General features: G+C 40.1%; 1 protein-coding gene and 1 long non-coding RNA gene across 2 annotated transcripts; both read right to left on the bottom strand.

Annotated features, from left to right (window-relative positions):
* Positions 1–1,017: 1,017 nt before the first annotated feature.
* LOC140065550 (alpha-tectorin-like) lies at positions 1,018–3,824 on the bottom strand. Its single transcript, XM_072113146.1, has 4 exons — positions 3,716–3,824; positions 2,669–2,727; positions 2,524–2,565; positions 1,018–1,717 (listed from the first exon to the last, which is right to left on the bottom strand). Exons 2-4 carry the CDS (start codon positions 2,712–2,714, stop codon positions 1,326–1,328), a joined length of 480 nt encoding a protein of 159 aa, XP_071969247.1. The 5' UTR covers positions 2,715–2,727; positions 3,716–3,824; the 3' UTR covers positions 1,018–1,325.
* Positions 3,825–9,238: 5,414 nt separating this feature from the next.
* On the bottom strand, positions 9,239–13,391 carry LOC140065551 (uncharacterized). The gene is made up of 3 exons (XR_011847948.1): positions 13,354–13,391; positions 11,797–11,844; positions 9,239–9,304 (listed from the first exon to the last, which is right to left on the bottom strand). It is a non-coding gene; the product is annotated as an uncharacterized lncRNA (long non-coding RNA).
* Positions 13,392–17,041: the final 3,650 nt, after the last annotated feature.

A 17,041-nucleotide genomic window follows, 5' to 3' on the forward strand; every position in this document is an offset into this window, starting at 1 on the left:
CATCAAAGGGAACCAGGTCACAGGTCACGGTCAAAGTGGTTGTCGTGCATGTTGATAAAGTGTAGGTCATACATTAGGACTTAATGATCTGACGTGGAGGCTTTATATTTTTTATATCCATCAGAACTGCTACTTATATCTTTATTTAGAGGAGACCAAGAAGAGAATATAAGGAAAAAAAAAATCTAGACAGTTGGCGATAAGACATGTACCAAGAGGAGATGAGTCAGATTTGTGGTGGTTCACACATCTTCCAAAATAAGGACAATATTGGTCTGGTCAAGTTTTTGTAAAAAAATAATCATTTTACCTTTATGTTCTTCTTGTATTTTTATTTCCTAACTACAACTGAATCACAGTTGAAAATTAAATAGAATTTAACATTAAGGACTGAAAGATTTTTATTTCAGATTTGTATTTCAAGCCTTTCAAAAACCAAAACAAATATACAAGCAATGAGTTGGGAAGTCCGCGACTTAAAGGGGTTTTCCCACCAAACAAGTTAGACTCTATCCACAGGATGGGGCCAACCAAGCTAATTGGTGGGGGTCTCAGTGATAAGACAACCCCAGCTCATGAAAATGGGGGATCCGATGGGGTCCCTGGCCCACTGCTTGGATATCTCTGCTAGAGATGAATGGAGCAGAATGGACATGTCCGGCCATCTGCTCCATTCATCTCAAGGAGCGATGAGGGATCCGATGGAGGTACCAGGGACGCCATTGGACCCCCCAGTCTCGTGATCTGTGGACAGGGCCTAACTTGTTTGGTGGGAACACCCAACTTTTGGATAACTTAGCGACTTAACAGACCGACTTATGGACTTTAAGAACACCCAACTTCCAGACAACTCATAGTAACAGACTAACCTTTGGATTCTGATTATTTACTGAATACTAGCTCCAGACTGTAATGATGAACTGTGAGTGTTATCAAGGGTTTCTGCGATTAAGCTTTATTATTAAACCTTGTTGAGTAAATGCAATTGTCACAGACACCAAAAACAATTTGCACTAAAAATATGTCTGTTACGGCGTACATACAAATCCAACGGAAGAACAAACCTACAGAACCAATCTTGTATGTAACCCGGGGACTGCCTGTTTTAGCCTTTTATGATCTTCCCTGCTGTCCTACAGGCAATTGTCCACGCATAACCAAAATTACCTTTTTGCAATCTGAAAACTTGGCCAAAATATATAATGAGAAAAAATTGACCCTCTCCACCAAATAGGAAAAATAATAATCAAATGTATGATTTGCTCGGTTTAGACATCAAAAGTGCCATCAAAAGCAGCAATTTCAAGCTCTCCTGCAATTGCGTTTTAGACTTTTGAGGGTGGCAGCTCTATCGGAATTGCCTTTAAGCAGTTGATAATACGAATACACACTGGGACAGGAGTATCTGACAGTATATATCCAGGGTCACAAACACAACGGGGCAGGCAAACGGAAGCAGGCAATGTCTTTTTGCCGCAGATTGGTCGGTATGATGTGAGGCAAGGATCAAAATGCATGTGTGGAGGGCAAATGACATTGCAGCTGGAGACCGGGACACAGACATTGGAGGTTGCAGACTGGTAGACGTAACCATCTATGCAGTCACATCCATAGAACAACGGCTTTACACAGGCTTCCGTTGTGCTGTTAAGGTTGTCGCAATTGTTGTAGCACATGCGCTTTTGGCGAAATGTTGTGTAAGGGTCAGGGCAGAGATCTGCAGGTACACAAAAAGAAGCAATATGGAATTTTTAGCAAAGAAAATGTTTTTACGTCGTAGCCTACAAAATCAAAATAAACCTACATTTGTCCTCCTTCCGAAACTGGAAAGAGTCTTGAGATAAGTCCACTGATGAAGAATGGAATATTGCCCTCTCTACACCAAAACTGGTCTCCCGTTGTCTGAAGATTGTGTGTCACAAATCTTTGCACTTTTGGCATACCATGCCAAGGGTCAGTAAGTTTTGTCCTGGTTTCCCCAATACATGTCCTAAGTGCACTGAGACTCCGGCCCCTTCCTCCACCTGTGTTGCCATAGTTTCTAGTGTTGAGCAGATCTGACCTGCAAAGTTCAGGTTTGTACCAAACTTTGTGGATTCTTGTCCTCGGACCGGACCCGATCTTCATTAGAAGTTTGAGTCTGGGTTTGGCTCAAATTCTAACCACCTCCCCCCGCCATTAACTCCCACAACTGATACTGGCATTTGGACATCACAGAGAGCGATGACCCTCCCCAAAATGCTGATACTATGTTTGTGCCGATACGGTTGCAATAGTTCAAATACCACTGGCGACTGTGCCAGCAGCATTTAAACAGTCAACACCAAAGATTGGGTTCGGTACCTAAACAGATTTTTAAAATCGTCCCAAGGGGTCCACTCATGACTTACAGAACTACAGGTATAATGTACTATTACAAACATTAAGAAAAACATAAGAACATAATTTTCCATTCCATAACTGTAAAACTTATGAAGGATTCACAATATTGAGTAAAGCAAAAAAAAAATGTATCTGATTTACCTATTGGTCTATCAAGGTCTTCCTGTGTTGCAGATGGGTAAGCTACAAAGAGAAATAGTTACATCGGCTTTTATTTAAAGTGTAGAGATTTAGGGTACAAAGGACTTAGGCTAATGAGTTCAATACAACAGAACAAACTACTTACCAAAACCCACAAGCTGCAGAAAGAAGAAGCATCTCCCTAAGGCCATTTTGCGTTTATACCTAAGAAATGCAATTCCGATAATTTCTTGAAGTTAAATGCAATGGAGGTTTTGGTTCTTTTTTTGTTTTCTAAGATTTTACCTCAACAATACAAAACTTAAAATTACAAAATAGAGAAACATGTAAGAAAGTAAATACCGTATTAGGCATTGTGACCTTAAAACAAATCTGTCACAATGAATGAGACATTTAGCTGTTGGCAGGTTCCATTAGCCTGTGCTATGCTGATTTTTGTGAACATTCTGAATGATTTCAGTACTTTATAAAACTTTCTTTTACATTACTTGTCTCCCTGCTAGCAGCATGTGTTGAGTCTCGGTGGGAGGATGCAGAAGACTGTGTGCCTGTGTCTCAGTCTCCTCTCCTCCACATTCACTGCCATGTCCATTGAGAAGGCAGGGGAGGGAGGGGGATGGTGGGGAGTAGAGGAAAATGTATTAGGAGGCACAGGCACACACAGGCTGCAGCTGCCCCTCCCAAGGACTCACCATATGCTGCTGGTAGGGAGCCAATAATAAAACATATTAAAATAAAGTTTTATAAAGTACTAAAATGATTCAGAATGCTGACAAAGAGATTGTTACAATCAGCATTGCATAGGCTAAAAATAGCATTGCTGGTGACAGGTTCACTTTAAAGGGATGTCCCTGTTTCAGCAAAAAAATATATATTTTTTTTATAATGAAAAGTTATGCAATTTTCCAATATATTTTTTCATTGAGCCCTGCACCTGTGGGACAACGGACAGATTTCTATTCACTGGACAGCAAGCAGAGATCTAGAAAACCACAAATAATTGATACAGAAAATATATGGGAAAATTGTATAACTTTTCATAATACAAACATTAACATTTATTTTATCATTTGGAACCTCTTTTTTTATAAAGTTTTTAGGTAGCAGCATATAACAATTTAAGCATAAAATGACCTAATGCTATATTCATTCATTAATTTTAGGTTTTCAATAGCATATTGTGTGTACATACCTGTTGTACAGTCTTGGAGGTTTATTTTTCTGTCTCAGACTTTCGACTATTTATGTTGACCAGAAAATCAAAGGGAATATCCAAACACTGTATCCTTAGAAGTTCCACGTCAGCTGCTCTGTGACATTGACTTTCATGCCATTGTTTATACACGAGAACTTGTGATTTATTTCAGGTTAATTTGCCTCCTGTTACTTTCTGTATTTTGCATGTGATTCCTTATTCTGCCCTTGTCTTGCTCATACAATGGGATATTTACAACTAATTGTGACAGCAAAAGGATATAAAATGCTAACGTGTAACACCATATTGTAGACCATTGGATGTGGTTGTGGTGGGAAGTATTACTGATACCTGACACATCTGCTGCACATTTATTTAACCCCTACGGGACACAGCATCTTTTGGCCTAAAGGACGCGGCCCCATTTTTCAAATCTGGCCTGTGTCACTATAAGTGGTTATAGCGTGGGAACGCTATGAGATATCCAGGGGATTTTGAGATTGTTTTCTCGTGACACATTGTACTTCAAATTAGTTTAAAAATTTGGATGAAATCTTTTGCGTTTAGTTATGAAAAAAAACAAAATTTGGCAAAAATTTTGAAAAATTCTTTATTTTCAACGTTCTAAATTCTCTACTTTTGATTCAGAAAGTCATAGCACCCAAATAAATTCATAACTTACATTTCCCAAATGTCTGCTTTATGTTGGCATGGGTTTTTCAGATTCCACATATTTTACTAGAATGTTATGAGGCTCAGAATTTGGGTGCCATTTTTCACATTTTTTGTAAAATCGCCAAAACCTGTATTTAGATGGACCTGCTCAACTTCTAATTGACACTGAGAGGCCTAAATAATAGTGAGACTCGTAAATTACCCCATTGTGGAAACTACACCCCTCAATGTATAAAAAACCACTTTTAAGAAGTTTGTTAACCCTTTACGTGTTTTATAGGGGTTAAAACAAAATGGAGGTGGAGTCTGCAAATTGTAATATTTTTTCACAATACACCCATTTTGGGTGGAAAATTAAACATTTGTAATGGATAAAATGAAAAAAGGCTCCACAAAGTTTGTTACCCAATCTCTCCCGAGTACACCGATACCCTATATGTGGTGGTAACCTGCTGTATGGGTGCACGGCCGGGCATAGAAGGGAAGGAGGCGCCATCCAGATCAGATTTGCTATGTCACATTGTACAGGCTATAATTTTTTTCTTTTTTTTTTATTGTGGACCTATAGGGGCTTATTTCTTTTGCCACATGAGATGCACTTTTCTAATACATAATTTTGGGGCATCTATAGCTAATTGGTGAGATTTAATTAACTCTTTGTTGGTGGAGGAAATTAAAATCATCAATTTTTAGGAAAATTTTTATGTGTTTTTTTTTTTTGGCCGTTAACCATACCATGAAAATAGTATATTATTTTTATTCTATGGGTCGCCACGTTTATGAAAATACTTCATTTATATATATTTTTTTATTTTTTCCCATTTTTACTGAATAAAAAGTAATTTGGCAAAATTGTTGTTAATTTTACCGTCACCGTCTTTCATATGTATAACTTTTTTATTTTTCACCTCACAAATCTGTTTAAGGGCTTATTTTTTGCAAGAATGATAGCTCTTTTTAGTGGTCTTATTTTAGATTGCGTAACTTTTTAAAATCACTTTTTTAGAGCATTTTTAAAGGGCATTAATAAAAAATCATCTTTATCAGAGAGAGTTTTTTTAGGTTGTTTTTTACGGGGTTCACTTTGCGGATCTAATAACGATTCTGTTTTATTATGCAGATTGTTACGGACGCAGGGATACCAAATATGTGGGGGTTTTGTGTATTTTATTCAATTGTACTGAATAAAAACCAATTTGGAGAAAATCTTGTTCATTTTAGCATCACCATCTTTTCATATGCAGAACTTTTTTATTTTTTGGCAGATAAATCTGGTTAGGGGATTATTTTTTGCGAGAAGAGTTGTTCTTTTTAGTGGGCTTATTTTGGAGTGCATAACATTTTTTAAATTACTTTTTAGAGCATTTTTTGATAGGGTATAATTAAAAATTATCTTTTTTCGGAACGTTTTTGCGGTTTTTTTCCTACGGCGTGTACCGTGTGGGTCCAGTAATGATTCTGTTTTATTATGCAGATTGTTACGGACGCGGCAATATCAAATATGCGGGGTTTTTTTGTGTTTTTGTGTTTTTTATACTTTATTAAGTGTTTTTATGGGAAAGTGACATTTTAGGGGCTTATATTTTATGTATTTATTTTTTATTTATTATAATGTGTAGTGTTAAGTGTTTTTGCATATTTTTACTTATACATACTTGAACTTAAACCAGTGATGAAGAGACAGAGATGAAGAGACAGAGAAACAGAGAGAGAGAGAGACAAAGAGACAGTAAAAGATAGTCAGAGAGAGAGAGAGACAGTCAGTCAGAGAGAGACAGAGAGACAGTCAGATAGAGAGAGAAAAATGTAAAATCTATATATTTATATAGCTAAAAGCAGTTATTTACTATTCCGGGATTCAAGTAGCATTAGATAAAGAAAGATTAAGAAAATATTTTGTTATTCATAATTGTAGTTGGGTGGCTGCCTTTTTTCCTGTTCTGCAAATGAGATTGTTAAAGGGGTTGTCCGAGTTTTTGAAAAAAAGCTAAAAGTGGCCGGGACAGGGCTGCTTAAAAAAAATAAAGATGTACTTACCTCCCGGTGCCCTACCGTATCCAGCGCTGCTGTCACTCCGGTCCGGGTGCCATGTAAACAAACTGGACTCAGTTCCGGCCTGACCTGACAACCTTCCGGCCCCCATACACAATGCTGTGTATAGGGACGGATAGGCGTGCCCGGCCACGGCCGTCCGGAAGCTGAATCCAGCGCTGCTCCAGCGGCCATGTTTGTTTACATGGCGCCCGGACCGGAGTGACAGCAGCGCTGGATACGGGAGGGCACCGGGAGGTAAGTACATCTTTATTTTTTTTAAGCAGCCCTGTCCCGGCCACTTTTAGCTTTTTTTAGCTTCATTAAATGGTAAAGAATCTTCGATCCTTAAGGTGATCCCGTTATTTCGACACACACAAAGAGTAAACATCATTCCCTAAATTCCATCAGAAGAATTTTACAATACATTTTACATTATTTTTTTTGTAAATTTGATTAGTGATAAGAAATACATAATTTGAGTTGAGGAAACCTTCTAGCCTCTGCCTTTTACCTCCTTTATTTTTTGCCGATTGCTCTTAAGTGGCTACTAGATGCTCGATGCTCGATGCCTAGCAACTCATTGGAATATCAGACATGATACTGTATAGCACTTTCCAGGAAGAGCCTGCAGCAGCTGGGCTGCCAGAGTATCAAGTACCCAGGAATATATAATAGAACTATCTGTGGGCCCGTAGGGCTCAACTGAGCCATGGGCTTCTTAATGAGGTAGGAATTCTTAGCTGTCTTCTTCTAAGGATACCTTATTAAGACCCCCGAAAACAATTGCTTAGCCTTCCCAGCTTTACAACAGTCTTTAGAGCCATAGATCCATCACACAATTTTGGAAATTGGAAAAATTACCCATAACCCCATCTGAAAACTCATGGAAAATATATGCTTCTGCTTTTAATTCCACCTACCCCTTACTAAGCAAAGGAATATTATGCAAAATTTAAAAAATTACTCAATTTAAGACACAGTGGGGCACATGTATCATAGTTTCAGATAGGAAAATTCGCAAATTTTAGAGACTTTTGCCGTTTTGCACCATTTTTTGTGACTTTTTCAGGTATGCCTTATCTGCACCTTTGTGCAGTGTGCCTTAAGTATCTTTGTTTTTCAGATCTTCCATGCGACTTTTTGCCATTTTTTCGACTATTTTGCGCCATTTTTGCTCGCAAATCTGCACCTGGTCCAGAGCAGGTGAAAAGGAAGGTTTTTTTTTTTCATGGACCCGATTTTAACATGTAAATTGGAATTATTTCACGTGCTTTAAATGTTTAACATTTTTCACAGTAACCTCTTTCGTCATAATTCTAAAAAAAATTATTTATTTAATTTTTTTTTAATTGGTTACTTCAAGGGGTGAGGTCAAATATAGTGGTTTAATTGCGTTTTTAATGCATTTTGAAACTAATTACAACAGCTGTGGAGAGGTGATTTTCCTTATTTCCTTACTTTTTACAAACGCAATATAAACGCCACGTTAACGCATGTGTTACCATTGCGTTTACTATGCATTTTGTAAATTCAAATGTTGTAATAGGATTCAAAATGCATTAAAAATGCAACATGTTAAATCCCAAATTAACAGTAGTGTCTATAACCCCCCTCACGTGGCTTGTGTCCTCTCCTGTATATAACCCTCTCGTGGCTTGTGTCCTCTCCTGTATATAACCTCCTCATGTGGCTTGTGTTCACTCCTGTATATAACCCCTTACATAGCTTGTATCCTCTCCTGTATATAACCCCTCACATGGCTTGTATCCTCTCCTGTATATAATCCCTCACATGGCTTGTATCCTCTCCTGTATATAACCCCTCACATGGCTTGTATCCTCTCCTGTATATAATCCCTCACATGGCTTGTATCCTCTCCTGGATATAACCCTCTCGTGGCTTGTGTTCTCTCCTGTATATAACCCCCTCACATGGCTTGTATCCTCTGCTGTGTATAACCCCCTCACATGGCTTGTATCATCTCCTGTATATAACCCCTCACATGGCTTGTATCCTCTCCTGTATATAATCCCTCACATGGCTTGTATCCTCTCCTGTATATAATCCCTCACATGGCTTGTATCCTCTCCTGGATATAACCCTCTCGTGGCTTGTGTTCTCTCCTGTATATAACCCCCTCACATGGCTTGTATCCTCTCCTGGATATAACCCTCTCGTGGCTTGTGTTCTCTCCTGTATATAACCCCCTCACATGGCTTGTGTCCATGTGGATTTGAGACATTTGCAACAAAAAGTAGCAAAAATAAGCCAAAATTTGTGCCTGCCAGGATAGGAAAAACTGAACATGTATCACAAGTAAAAAGACGTGATCATATATAAGGTGCAAAAAAGAGCCGCCAAATGTCTCAAAAATTCACCACAGAGAGACAAAACTATGATACATGTGCCCCTATAAGTACCATCAAGATCTTCAATTATTGGGCTGACCTCAAATTACATACAGTAGATTTAAGAAAAGTGTTTATACTGTCATTGGCTTGATGCATCTTAATATGTTTACACATGTAGGGACAGGAGCATCAGACAGGACATATCCAGAGGTACAGACACAACGGGGCACACAGCCATGAGTTGGCCGCTTTGGTTTGAAAAGGGTGGAACAGGTTGGCTCAAAAAATTTCATACAGGGATTAAGAAGCATGTTTCGGGGACAAATGACTTTGCAACTTGAGATAGGGACACACGTTTCAGACTGGTAGACATTACCATCTTCATACTGGTAGACATAACCATCTTTACAAGTACATCCATAGCTCCATCGAGTTGTACAACTCGCTGGGGTGCTGTTTAGGTTTGTGCAACTGCTGAAGCACGTTTCATATCTATGATGTTCTGAATTTGGATAAGGACAGAATTCTGCAGGGTCATAAATAAGAAATAGGTTACAATGACATACGTACTATATTGATATGTTTCAAAAAAATTTATAAAGTTGCTCTTCTCTTATTATAAAGAGTTTCCCCCCTCCAAAAAATGGCAAGAAATCAGTGTGGGAAGAGTAGAGAAGTTTTTAATCCCTTAAGTTTTTTTCGCTCATTTCTTGCTCTCCACCTTCAAAAATCCATAACTTTTTCATTGAGGGCTTATTTTGTAATACTCGTGTATAAGCCGAAGTTTTTCAGCACAAAAGATGTGCTGAAAACCCTCACCTTGGCTTATACACGAGTCAATTTAAAAAAAAATTGTACTCACCCCCTGGTGGTGGCTCCTGATCCCGGGTGGCGGCTCCCGATCCCCGATGACGACTCCCAGTGGCTTCTGTCTTCTTTCTTCTCTAGCCGGCTGAGAGATCAGCGGCGACACCGCCGCATCATAGTGTGCACCAGCAGGGAGATTGCATGGACGCGACTCTGCCGGCTAGAGAAGAAAGAAGACAAAAGCCGCCGCCAGGGATCGGGAACTGCCACCGGGGATCAGGAGCTGCCGCCGGGTATCGGGAGCCGCCGCCGAGGATCAGGGTGAGTATTGCCAGAAGGTGAGTATTAAGTTAATTTTTTTAACATACAGGGGGCTTGCTGTTTTCTATATGGGGCTGGCTGTATACTACTTGGAACTGGCTGTATACTACTTGGGGCTGGCTGTATACTATATGGGGCTATCTGTAGACTACTTGGGGCTGTCTGGATACTACTTGGGGCTGTCTGTATACTACTTGGGGCTGACTGGATTCTACTTGGGGCTGGCTGTATGCTACAGGGGGCTTGCTGGCTGTATACTACATGGGGCTGGCTGGCTGGCTGTATACTACACCCTCGGCTTATACTCAAGTCAATAGGTTTTCCCAATTTTTGCTGGTAAAATTAGGGGTCTCGGCTTATACTCGGGTAGGCTTATCTATATTTTATATTATCTTATCTATATTTAACAAAAGTTAAATGATTGAGTACGAAAAAGAAAAAAAAGTTGACATCTTCTGACGCTAATAACTTTTTCATACTTTGGTGTACGGAGCTGTGTGATGTGTCATTTTTGCTAAATGAGCCAAAATTTGCTATCATTTTGAGGACTGTGCAAAATTTGTATAACGTTTTATAAATTTTTTTATGTGATGTAAAATGGTATATGGACACATTTCAGACATTTGGGCACTATTTTCCATTATCGAGGTCACCGTCGGCATCAACTGTTTTTATATTTTGATAGATCGGGCATTTTGAGACGCGGTGATACCTAAAGTATCTGTGATTTTTAATGTTTATTGCATTTTATATCAGTTCTAGGGGAAGGGGGGTGATTTAAACTTTTAGGTTTTTTACTTTTTAAAATTATTTTTTACACTTTTTTTTAAACTTTTAGTTTTTTAGACCCTCTAGGGTAAATTACCCTAAAAGGTCTGATTGTTCCTACCATTCACTGCAATACTACTGTGTTGCAGTATATGGCATTTTTGCACAGTATTCATTACAATGAGCCACTGGCTCATTGTAACAAGTCTGCAGAAACCATGCAGCCTCGGGTCTGCCGAAAACCCGTGGCTGTTATTGCAACCGATTGCCACCCCCCGATACCATTCGGGGGTTCGACGATTGGAACCAAGTTGGTGGCGGCATCACCCCACCTGTGTATGAAGAGGGCTCAGCCTTTGAGCCCTCTTCATACATCCCCACACCTCTGCGGCGTACATGTATGGCACGGAGCGATAAGGGGTTAAGGAGCCTTTGGAGGATGTTTAATAAAATCTTAATTCATGTCACTCACTTCCACCCCTGAAAATGAATCCTTGAAAATCAATCTTCCTGGAGTGTGCCTTACAATAATATTCTACCCTCTGGCCCGTCCTCTTACACTATGAGCTTGCAATAATACTTTTGTGAGTACTTGGTAAATGTTGTGTATGAAAGCTAACCTGTCCCACCCACATTTCAAAAGTGGAATTCGTGGTGGTGAACTTCAAAAAGTTGCAATCTTTATTTCTTTTTTTGTCAAACTAAAGCCAAAAAGTTACAAAACACAATTTTTTTTTAACTTTTTGTTTCCAAAACTTGAACCTTTTGACTGTTTCTACCAGGATCTTGGAAAGGTAATTGTGACATGATCATAAGCGTCAGTGGTATTTCATTGTCGGCATGACAACTGCCATTTTTCCTGGGATCTTGTTTCTCCCCGTTACCTCACAGGGAGTGACAAAATCCTCCAAAAAATTGTAGCACTCATGTGCCGCCGGGAATTACATGTCACTGACGCCTTTGCCAATGACATGTGAGGAATAACACCCAAGATCTGTGCCAGCTGAAGTATGTGTTCATGGTTATTCGACATGGACCTGAATATTGTGGTTCAGGTCCACTTAATACGAGCTATAGCTAGGAATGGACTTTTTGGAAATTATGCATTAAATATAACTTTACCTGATATATCATCAATTTCTATTTCTTCACCTGGTATAGCCCGCTTAACTGTGAGAAGAAAATATAAGCAGCAATTAATTATACAATCGGACTCCTGCAATGGCCTACTTTTCTCAGGTAGGCTTCATTTCTGTGGAAATCCCTAATTTTGCCACTTATTACCGCTATCTATGGGCCTAACATTGAAACTAAGCTACATGGAAGAATTTGGACATGATGTGTGGTCCAGGGTGGTCCCATATAGCACTTTATATATTCATAAGTTTATTTTCATGTAGTTATAGGTAGTAATGAGCGGACCTGAGCTGCAATATTGAACACAGACTTCAGCAAGAAGTTTGAGTTCCATTTTCGGGTGAACTTTCATCGGTGCTGATTGCGGATGTCATCCCTTACCTGTACGTACCATGCATGCATGCCACCATTTTTCAGAAAATCTTGACATGACTTCACGGGGAGCATCAAGATCTCAGACAAAATGATGTGGCCCGTGGCATGTATGGGATAGCACCCGTTATGGGTACTTGCAATAATCACAGGTGCTAAAGGAAGCCTGTCATCAGGAGCCCATAGAGAATAGTGTGCACATTGCCAAAGAGTTTTTATCATAAAACGAGCTTTTTGTATCAGAGCTGTGCCTCTAGTCCCATGGGAATGGCCAGTGAGGAGCTGTTCCCCATCCCCTTGGGAAACTGCTCCATCATGCAACAATTTCAAATGAAAAAAAAAACATCCCATGTCCCCCGTATCTGCTAACCCTGTCGCTTTTCCCCTCCGAACATCATACGTGTCTGCCCCACCTCAATGGCCACTCCCATGGGACTAGGGACGTAGCTCTGCATACAGAGGGGTAAACTTTTATCCAATTTATCTTTTTATCGGAAAAAGTCAGTTTTACTAAACAAAACTCTTTGGAAATGTGTACACTATGGGGGTCATTTACTAAGGGCCCGATTCGCTTTTTCCCGACGTGTTACCCGAATATTTCCAATTTGCGCCGATTTCCCCTGAATTGCCCCAGAATTTTGGCGCACGCGACGGAAATCGGGGGGGCGTGGCCGAACGAAAACCTGACAGATTCGGAAAAACCGCCGCATTTTAAAAAAAAAATGTGTCGCGGAGCTTGCACTTACCTGCACTTGCACTTACTAGGAATAGGCCGGTGAACTTGAGTGCGTGCCGACGCTCTTCAGCGCAGCAGCGCCACCTGGTGGACGTCGGAGGAACTGCCTTAATGAATCCCGGCCGGACCCGAATCCACCGCAGAGAACGCGCCGCTGGATCGCGAATGGACCAGGTAAGTAAATCTGCCCCTATGTGTACTAGCCAGAAATAGGTTTTCTTTAACCTGTGGACTTATTTCAAAAGCCACCAACACATTTGCACTGACCTCAGGTGTTTGGATTCGAGTCCAGGTACACAAACCAGGACTTTTGGTCTAGGTTCAGCCTAACCTGAAAGAACCCCCTGGTCCGCTTACCACTATTTATAGGTTATAATATTTTATACAGTCATGCGTCGTTAGCAGTAAAAATCCTGTATTTAAATAACACTTACATTTTTTACTAGGAAAATCTTTATCTGTCGGAGTGAGATAAACTGGGAATAGAATGAGTATCATCATCACTAATTTCATGTAGACACAATGGACCTAAGATATTCAGTTCTTCATAAAGTAGAATAATTCTTACCAATACTCACAAGATGAAGAAAGATGAGACTTCTCCAGATGGACATTTTGGGTTTAAACCTTCAAACTCTACTTACATTCTCTATATGACAATTCTAAATAAATTTAAATTAGAAAACATTAAAACCAATCATTGTTTATGAAAAAATTAAACTCCGCCCACATTATGTGTTTTAAATATTTAATGAGGTGACCTTTGATTCCTGTAAATAAATGTGGAAAAGTGACATAAAAAACACAAGAAAAAAATCTAGTACATTACATATAAATATCTTATACCAGCACCAAAAATACAATTCAGATCATATATCAAATAAATTAATTTTATATAATCATTCAACAAATTAATAAATTATTAGTTAATGATTAACAATGAAACTGCAATATTATAAAATAGAAAAAAATCTAGTACATAACACAGTAACACAAAAAATACATTTAGGTTCATATAACATAAAATAATTTGATATAATTGTTTAACAAATTAATTTATTTATTCATTAATAATAGTTAATATTCGTGTTATTTTATACTCTCCATCCCATGGTTATAGTTCTGTCCTGAAAGCATCTATTGCAGATGAACAATGTATCTAAAGCATTTGTCCGTATTGTACCTACCTTGTATTTCCTTGGGGGTTTATTTGCCTCTTTCAGTCTCTCGACTGTTTATATTGACTAGAAAATGATAAAAGGGAGGAGAATATACAAATCTACAATTCCGAGCTTTAGACTTGCTGCGAGGTGACAATAACCTTTTCCTCATTGTTTGTGAGAATTTAATGACTTCTATTGTATCCTGTTGTGCATGTGATCCTTTGTTTTGTACCTGTTCACACAATGAGACATTTAGCAGTTTATTCGGACATCTTAATGTATCAGTGCAGGGAAATAGTTAATATATTCTACATATTTATAAGCTGTTGCTTCACATGGCTCCTCCTCCTGCTTGTAACAGCTCACAAAAGTAAATTGATCATAACTAGGGATGAGGAGACCCGTTCAGGTTCGGGTTAAGTCCAAGTTGCTGTAAGGGATTACATAGAAGGGTTAACACCTGCGGTCAGTGCCAGCACCGATTGCAGGTGTTACCCATGAGCCGAACATGAACTCAAATATGGACTAAAGTCTAAAGTTGTGTCAAGGGACCTGAACCTGCATTATTCGGCTCTGACCCAAATATTATGATCCGGGTCCGTTCATCACTACCAGTAACTGTAAATAGATAAACGACTACTGTATATACAATGCTACACCGTAACTGATGCATCCTTACACTTTTTTTGGGTTTGACATGTCCAGATACAGCAGAAATGTTACCTTTGTCTAACTTCGTAAAATTCTTATGCATTTTTGTAAATTACTTTTCATGGCATCAGTCATGTGTAATTCTCACAATATATTTTACGCAGGTCCTCAGATGACAATGGGGTTGTGTTCCCAGGTTCCATCAAAGTGTTGGAATTATAATTCTGAAGATTGTAGTACAGTGGAGAATGTAAAAAAAAACTGTTTCTTCAGAACATCATCCCAATGACAGAACCGCTACTGTCCATACATTGGCCGGCATTTATCAAAACCGTTGCTGTCTGTACTATCTGTAGTTTTCCTGTACAGTGTGCAGGGGGCACAAGATTCATCAAAAGTTGTGCACGGTTTTCATATATTTGGTGCCCCCTGCACTGCTCTGGAAGTCTACAACACCATTCTTTGGGGGTTGAGTCGTAGTACTCAATGTGATGTACGTTCCAACTCTACAGTGGAATGCCCTTTTAGGTGCACATTTTTTTCCGTCTTGTCAGACACAGTGCAGCCACAACACGTAACTGGTGCAGACAATCTATAAATACATGTGTGGAAGTCCGTACCACCATTTTGTGTGGTCAAGTCGCAGTACTAAATTTGATGCATGGTCCGACTCTGCATTGGAATGCCCTTTTAGGTGCACATTTATTTTTGTCTTGTCAGACACAGTGCAGCCACGACACATAACTGGTTCAGACAATTTATAAATACACGTGCAAGCAGTTTCCACTTTCTTTTCAGTGCAGACAGAAAACTGGTGCAAAAACTTTTATAAGTGTGGGCCATTTATTATTTCATGTGGCTTAGCTACAATGCTAGATATGTGGTAGGGAGACCCTTTAAAGTTCGGGTTTTGTTGAAAAAAGTTGTGTTTGGCCAAAAAAAGTTAGTGCACTCTGTCGGGGCAATGCAGGGGGCGCCAGATTAATGAAGACCGCGCACCAGAAATCCTGAATCTGGCGCCCCCTGTACACTTTTTTTTTTTTTTTCTATCACTCATGGGTAAGCAATTTTCTGCACCAGTACTCCCAGAAATAAGTTCCCACCCCTGTCTCACCACGTGTGTCCCCTGCTTTCTTATGGTGCCGTTTTTACACGTGACCCCCATTTTCTGTCCCTTTATGTAGTAGGACAATCTCCGAGTGCTGCTTTACTGCAGGCTCCTTCTTTGTCCCTCTTTCGTCTTCTGTACTCGCAAGTACCTTTGTGTTTCTCGGCTTGTCCCCCCGTCTCTGTTGGGTACAGGCTGTTTACAGACCCGATCAAGGATGCTAGGTGACGAGCATCCCTTTTTACCCTTCTTTTCATTATTGTGCCGTTTAGTCCCCCTGATTCGTGTCTCCATAGGGGGGAGTGGTCCTATATCCTTTGTATTGTTTATACACCCCCGGCTTACCAATGACCACACACTGGGGCGCGGCCTGGGCGGTCCTCCGGTCCACTCGGCTCCTGCGACCATGTGACTCGGAGTTTGGGGGCGTGTCCCGCCCGCACACTCACGTGACCCGCCTTCGATCACGTGACTGTGGGCGGACCTCCGCCTCCGACTCTGCTATTGGCCGGAACATCGAACACACTGGGGGCGTCTCCTGTTTCGAGGGCTGGGCCCGTTCCGACCCTCGTGATTGGCCGTGGGCCACTCCTCTGTTCATGAAGGGGAAGGACTTTGGCTTTAAAAACCTAGCGTCCCCTCGCGCGCGCTGCCGCTGTTATCAATGCGGGGACACGCTATGCGAATGTGTAACATCACACAATATGTGTATATCTCTCTATAATATATCTGATCCCTGATGAATGTTAGTGAGTCAGGAAACGCGTTGGGTCCTAGTATCTTAGGAGTGCTAGCTCAGGATAGCGAATATTTGACAGCTGTAGGGGTCGAGCAGCTAGGAGTTATCTTTACTCCAGTTAGACCTATTAGCAGTCCCCTATCCTCTAATGACACGAGCAGATACATTTTAGGTTTACTCCAGGTCAGGCCAAATACACGGCTATAATACTGGTGCTAATCTGTAGCTGTCCGCATGTTATCGAACCATCTGTGAGAGGGGTGGCTCTGCCATATTTACCCGACATCCGCTATATGCAGGGCTTATGGTAACATTCAGTAGCCCATACCCCCGCTGTTTTTTCTGGTCTCAGTCTAGCTCAACCTCAACAGGTTTTGAGCTGGGGCCAGTTTTGTCGATATTTTTTTTTTAAAAATACCTATTTGTGGTGAAGGTTGGTTACCTCAACACATTCATGTTAT

Source organism: Engystomops pustulosus, chromosome 6, assembly GCF_040894005.1.
Source record: "Engystomops pustulosus chromosome 6, aEngPut4.maternal, whole genome shotgun sequence".
Taxonomy (NCBI): domain Eukaryota; kingdom Metazoa; phylum Chordata; class Amphibia; order Anura; family Leptodactylidae; genus Engystomops; species Engystomops pustulosus.

Bases quoted from the DNA above. Each gene is read 5' to 3' on its own strand.
- LOC140065550 (XM_072113146.1), bottom strand. From the start codon at position 2,714: ATGGCCTTAGGGAGATGCTTCTTCTTTCTGCAGCTTGTGGGTTTTG. The intron at 2,566-2,668 runs GTAAGTAGTTTG...TTCTCTTTGTAG, and splicing joins TCTGCAGCTTGTGGGTTTTG to CTTACCCATCTGCAACACAG. The intron at 1,718-2,523 runs GTAAATCAGATA...GTGTACCTGCAG, and splicing joins AGACCTTGATAGACCAATAG to ATCTCTGCCCTGACCCTTAC.